The 6,968-nt window shown below is 35.5% G+C and overlaps 3 protein-coding genes across 3 annotated transcripts; 1 reads left to right on the top strand and 2 right to left on the bottom strand.

Annotated features, from left to right (window-relative positions):
* LOC107641087 lies at window positions 1,521-3,458 on the top strand. The gene has a single exon (XM_016344595.1). It carries the CDS (start codon window positions 1,521-1,523, stop codon window positions 3,456-3,458), a length of 1,938 nt encoding a protein of 645 aa, XP_016200081.1.
* Window positions 3,559-5,498, bottom strand: LOC107641086 (putative nuclease HARBI1). Its single transcript, XM_016344594.1, has 4 exons — window positions 5,001-5,498; window positions 4,670-4,865; window positions 4,158-4,543; window positions 3,559-3,615 (listed from the first exon to the last, which is right to left on the bottom strand). The coding sequence occupies exons 1-4, from the start codon at window positions 5,496-5,498 to the stop codon at window positions 3,559-3,561; spliced, it is 1,137 nt and encodes a 378-aa protein (XP_016200080.1).
* Window positions 6,078-6,694, bottom strand: LOC107641084. The gene is made up of 2 exons (XM_016344593.1): window positions 6,464-6,694; window positions 6,078-6,263 (listed from the first exon to the last, which is right to left on the bottom strand). Exons 1-2 carry the CDS (start codon window positions 6,692-6,694, stop codon window positions 6,078-6,080), a joined length of 417 nt encoding a protein of 138 aa, XP_016200079.1.

Genomic DNA, 6,968 nt, shown 5'->3' with positions numbered 1-6,968 from the left:
TTGAAAAAATAAAGTGTAATCTTTTACTATTAATTTTATAAGTGAGACTAAAAATAAATATAAAAAAAATAATAAAAAATAAGATTAAACAATTAACACTATCTAATTTTTTCTTCACTAAAAATGATCCGATCCCAATATTTCTCTACATGCTATTTAGATACTCTTTTCTAGCCATCACCTTATGGATATATGAATTAATGGAGAATACGGATCAAAGTGAGTGCAAGTTGCGCATATATATATAAATATTAAAGGTGGTGATGTACCAATTATTTGGTTGCCAATTATTTCAAATGCATGTACTTTGTCCATTCGTAACCTTTGTCCTAAATTGAAAGAGCAGAAACGTCAGCACTAGCAACATGCCAGGTCAGGTACGCTTTCACCAATATTGTGCTCTACCAAATGTTTAGATTTTTGTTTTTTATTTTTTGATATAATTTCTCGTATTCAATATTTTGTGTCGAAAATAATGTTCTTTTTTATCTTCATTTCTGGTTTTATTGTTTAACAAAACCTTGAAAGTTATGGTCATCAATGGAAAGAGATGAGTAGGATTTAACTCTATCTAAACTTGATGCGTATAATTTTATTGGTTTTAAATTCGTTCCTATTCTATCTGCAGGTGTAGAAATGCAACATTTGAATTCTACCCGAATATATCTATCCAATCCGACCTTACCAACCAAATAGAAAATATTGGCAATCAGCAAATTTTAGCAATTTTGGTCATCAATTAATCAACATAAATATCAAATTATTTTCGACAAATAAATTTTATTGATTTATATGTGTAAATTTTAATAAATATAGATACAAAATGTATTGATTTATGTGTACAAATTCTGATAAATATAAATATAAATTTGTATTTTATGTATACAAACTCTTATAAATATGAATATATATAAACTATTACGGACTAAGTACTGGCCCAAAATAATAATATTTGTTAGTCATATAACATTGTTTTCAACTAAATCCACATATCTTTTTGATATGGCCACCTTTAAACACGAGCTATAACTCGGCATTATAGCCGTTGTCACTAAAAAACTATAACCGTCGTCCGCTATAAGCTTGGTCTTTCATAAGCCATAACTCGGTCAGATTAATACTCCTATCATAACTGATATCCGAACGGCATAATAAAGTCGGTTACAAATCAATTCGGTAACCGATGATTATTACCGAGAACGTAACGGACGAAGAATTCATAATATAAAAGAAGGTAAAGTATTTCTTTTAAGGTAGGTTGAAAATAAGACAATATACTGACTTAAGCTTTGGAGTGCCTTTGCAGGTACACTCCCCTCCTCTTTATTGTTTACATCACACTGTGACAAAAGAAAAAGCTCGGAATCGAGTTGTTGGACGCTCAGTCTCCAAGGTTATAGCTCGGCCGTCGCAGATTGTGGGGGCCGACCTATTTCACAGGCAAGATCAATTGGCGCCCACCGTGGAGCCCGAAGAAATCGATTCTTTCTTTTGTGGTCCCATCATTCTCACTTATACCCATGGCTGACGTGCCACCTCCTTCCTTGTCCGAGCTTATGCGGATGGTAACCGAGCTACAGCAAGCCAACCAACGAATGGCCGATGAAAATCAGATAATGGCTGCTCAAATCGCTGAACTGAACCATGTTCGGATAGAACATAACGATACTCATCACCAACAGCCAGAGGATAATGAGCATCATTCCCAGCCCTCTCACGTCTCGGAGACTGTCCGAGCTGACGAAATTCAACCCGAAGATAAAAAGGAAGAGTCCGACGAACTTGTAGGACCCTTCACAGAAGAAGTGATGAACTTCGAGTTGCCAAAGAGATTCACCCTGCCACTAATCCTCACACCTTATGATGGGCTTGGAGACCCGAAGAAATTCCTCAAAAAGTTCCGATCAATAATGATCGTCAACGGTGCATCAGATACTGTTTTATGCCGTTGTTTTCCAAATTATTTAGACGGCCCTGCACTTGATTGGTTGTGTGCTTTGCTTGCAGGTTCTGTTTCGCGCTTTCAGCAACTGGCCAAGTTATTCGAGGAACATTTCGCAGGATCTGCAATTTATTTGCACGACTCGGATTATCTTAATACAATCAAGCAAGGACAAAATGAGAGCTTGAAGGAGTACATGACTCATTTTACGAAGATTGCCATAAGCATACCAGACCTTCACCCCGAGGTCCATCTCCACGCGATCAAAAGTGGACTCCGACCAGGAAAGTTCCAAGAAACCATTGCGGTAGCAAAGCCGAAGACCCTTGCCGAGTTCCGCAAAAAAGCTAAAGGTCAAATCGATATCGAGGAACTCAGACAAGCTCGGAAGTCGGACAAAACAATCTACAGAGACGAACATAAGGCGCCGAGCAGTAAGCAAAATTTTAAACTAACCCCTCGGTTTGATTCTTATACGCAGTTCAATACCAGGAGAGAGGACATAATAAAGAAAATCCTGAATTCAAAATTGATCAAGCCTCTGAGAAAGGCTGGCACCTACCAAGATACTAAACACGCAGACAAATCCAAGTATTGCGCATTCCACCAAAAGCACGGTCACACCACCGACGATTGTGTGGTCGCCAAAGACCTCCTAGAGAGATTGGCTCGGCAAGGTCACCTTGACAAGTATATTGGAGGTCACATCCAAAAGCGCACGGCGATCTCTACAAACAGTGACATAACCGAACAGCAACACCGAGGAAAAGAAAAGGTAACGCCAAACAATTACGAAAAGCCTCGGGGAATAATCAATTATATTTCAGGAGGGTACGCCGGTGGAGGATCCTCAAGCTCGTCAAGAAAAAGATCATTCCGAGCAATATGCTCGTTAGAAGGACCGCAAAGCGAGGTTGAGAATTCAGCACAACTCCCACAAGTCACATTTACACAAGCAGACTTTAAGTCTAACATACAGAACCTGGATGATCCCGTGGTTATCACTCTTCAGTTGGGAGACCTACTGGTCAAGAAAGTACTTCTAGATCCTGGAAGCAGCGCAGACGTCTTATTCTATTCGACGTTTCAAAAAATGAAGCTCAGTAACAACATTCTCCAGTCAACAGGGGGAGATCTGGTCGGATTCTCGGGCAAACGAGTTCCAATAATGGGATCAGTGTGGTTACAAACCCTACTGGGTGAGCATCCTCTTTCAAAAACTTGTGATATTCAATATCTAGTAGTAGATTGCTTCAGTCCATATAATCTTATCCTTGGCCGCCCTTTCTTAAACAAGTTCGGCGCCATTGTATCTACAGTACACCTGTGTGTTAAGTTTCCCTTGCAGGACGATCATGTTGTCACAATCCATGGCGATCATAAAGAAGTTCGGCATTGTTACAACGTCGGCATGAAATTCCAAATTCATTCGAAGCAACAAGTTAACAATGTCGATCTTACAAAAAATAGTTCGGCATTAGCCGACCTAGATCCAAGAACAGACTTCCGAGAATGACCTACTCCATCCGATGACTTACAAAAGATATATTTTAACAATGATCCTAACAAATTCACTTTTGTAGGTAAATCAATAAGACAAGAGGAGCTACAAGCCCTCACCGCCTTCCTGCAAGAGCAAGCCAACTTATTCGCCTGGAAACCTTCCGATATGCCTGGCATAGACCCACAAATCATTAGTCATAAATTAGCTATAAACCCATCTGCGAGACCTGTGCAACAAAAGAAAAGAAAACTTGGTGAAGAGAAAAGAAGAGCATCATTAGAAGAGACACAAAAACTTATCAGCACAGAGTTCATCAAAGAAATTAGATTTACCACCTGGCTGGCCAACGTGGTTATGGTAGGGGCATTGACGCAAACCCCAACAAATGTCGAGCAGTTTTGGAGATGACAAGCCTGAAGACTATAAAAGAAGTTCAACGCCTCACAGGAAGGCTTGAGGCACTATCCAGATTTGTACCTTGTTTAGCTTCAAAATCTAATCCATTTTTCCAAACAATCAAAAAGAAAAACAGATTTCAATGGACCGACGATTATGAAAGAGCTTTTAACACACTAAGGCTGGGTTTGGTAAAGCTTTTGCTTTTTAAAAGTAGCTTATGAAAGCTGTCTTTTAAAAGATAGCTTTTTAAAAGCTGTAGCACTTGCGTTTGGTAAAATCAAATTAAAAATGACTTTTAATAAGTACAAGCACCACAATTGTGTTTGGTAAAACAGCTTTACCATATCCATCTTCTTCTTCAAGCTCAACGTCCATCTGATCATATTTTTTAAACTTACGTTCACTTGTAGAATAACGTCTAATGTAGTTATGCAGAGCCATTGTTGCAATAACAATTTGAATTTGTTTTTTATAGCTAAAACTAGGCATATCTCGTAAAATTTTCCATCTCTTTTTCCAAACTCCAAATGTACGTTCTATCACGCTTCTAAGTGAAGAATGAGCATAGTTATATATTTCGTAGTATCCAGAAGGTCCATTAACACGACGAAATTTTGGCAAATGATATGTTGCTCCTTTGTATGGTCCTAGATAACCTTTCTTTTCTGGATAGCCTACATCTACTAAATAGTATTTACCTGTATATTATTAAATGAAAGAAAACATGATAAGAAATTAAATCTATATATGGAGTATATAATTTAATCTTAAAGATAATCAAGTATTATCTGGTCGAGGTTTTGGAAAGTTCAACTCAGATGTACCAATTGCATGTAAACATACTCTTGTGTCATGAGCTGTCCCTTCCCAACCGGCCAAAGCAAAAGTAAATTCCATATCAAAATTACATGCAACCATAACATTTTGGTTTGGAATTTCTTTTCTACCAATAAATCGAATTTGGTCTTCAGTAGACACAATCACTGGTACATGAGTTCCATCTATAGCACCAATTGCATCCTATGATTAACATGATTAGAGTATCAATTTTACAAATACTATAAAACAAATTTAATACCAACACATGCAATGAAAGATAATAATTTTTTTGTAATTATTTATAATATTTGTTAAAATAAATAATATATAAATTACCTTAAAGTGAGGCCAATATCTATCATCATTCCTTAATTTTGTAGGCACTTCTTTAAAATCACGATCCTTTGGTTGTATAATGTCTATGGCCATTTTGCACACAGCTTGTAGCACTTCTTCAAATTTTCGACTTATTGTTTCACCAGAATGTTGAAACCGCTCCTTAGTTGACTTATTTGAGTTTTCACCTCCTAGTACAAATAGGAACATTGCTAGCATTTCTGCAGCACTTATTCTCCTTGAGGCACATAAACCATAGTTTGTTTCCAAATCATAGCATAGTCTTTTAAAAACATCTTTTTCCATCCTAAACATGCTGCAACAACGACTATTATTCCCTTCTAATATCTCTTTAAGCCATTTGTTTCCTGTTTGTGTAGAAGTCATGCATGATCTTTTATAGATATACTTATTATAATATTGGAAGACCAAACATACTGTGGAATTTAAAACTCGATCAAATTCTTCCTCTTCCTCTTCATCATAATCAATTTCCATATTCCAATGCACTGTATAATAATTATATTAAAAGAAAGAACACAAGGATTAAAAAAATAGAATAATATATCAAGAAATAAAAGTATTGTAATTTTTATTTGCAATAAAAAAGATCAAATAAAATAAACAAATCCAAGCAAATGAATGTAAATAGCAGACACAACTCATGGTCTATAAAATGAATGTAAAAAAATCTTTAAAAAGTTTTGTAAATAAACTGTTCTCCTTCTCCTCTTGGACATTCTTTTCGTTCATTAACCACGCAACTTTGACTTCTTTATGCTTTAAGGCAACGAACAACTCTCTTTTATCTTTATCCAAGAAGAGTCGAGTTGCAAACATATAAATTTGTCCAAGTGGATCTATATCCGGTATAGCATCCAGTTCTTCTATTGCTTGAGTTATACTAGGTCCCAAAGTATCATTTTTATTGGAGCTCCTACGTTTCACAGCCTCACAAAGTCTATCAATTTGGTGTGACAATTTCTAAGCACCTCCAACTTTTTTTGCTTTCTTGTAAGTATTAGCATTAGTGAAATTTTTCCTTTTTCTTTTAATGTTTATAACACTAGACTCAGGCTATATATCAAAATCCTCACTATCTTCAAGTTGTGTATCTTTCTCAATTGAAGAAGGAACTATTCCGGAAGATGGAGTCCAAGCATCTTCTCCTGTTGCAGCTGTTCTTTGAAACATCCTATCCAATGTTGCCTCAAAATCTGGATGAATCCCTTCTATCCCTTCTTTTTTAGCCTTTGGAATAACCTACATAAAATATTGATACTTAGTACTAATTATATATATATCAATATGTATGCTACTATGCTTACCAAACTAAACTTAAGAATACTAACCGCTAATTTTTTAGCCCACCACTCTTCACTTGCATCAATTGTCTTTTTAGCAGAATCCCATCCAAGTCCAGTCTCATTCCCTTTCAATTGCTTCCAATTCTTCTAATCTACTTTCAACTGATCCCATTTGTTTCTCAATTGTTTTCTATTATATTCTTTTCTCGTAGCTTTTGTGAATTCAGCTATCAATTGTTTCCAACTTTTGATATCAAAATGTGTGCCCGGTTTGCTACCAGTTTCAATACTTTTCACACACAAAGCACAAAAGATATCTACTAGATTTTTGTTCCATTGTGCAATTTCTTTTCCATCATTTTTTTCTTTAGATGTGATCAAATTCATTGTTGTATCCATCAAAACTTATCATATGATAACAAAAATTATTCCATAAGTTCATACAAAAATTAAAAGATTGAAAACAAAGTAAATCATAAAATTTTAAGTCAGATATACCTAAATACTTGTTATGTGTTACACAATAATAAACTTTATAAAATATTATTATCAATTAATAAGACTAATAAACATACAATATTATTCTATTCTAGTAGGCCAATAATAACACAGGAACCAGATATATTATAAAAACAAAAGAATCATAGAATAATTAATTAAC

Source organism: Arachis ipaensis, chromosome B05, assembly GCF_000816755.2.
Source record: "Arachis ipaensis cultivar K30076 chromosome B05, Araip1.1, whole genome shotgun sequence".
NCBI classification, from domain to species: Eukaryota; Viridiplantae; Streptophyta; class Magnoliopsida; order Fabales; family Fabaceae; genus Arachis; species Arachis ipaensis.
This window is presented reverse-complemented; position numbering and strand designations above follow the sequence as displayed.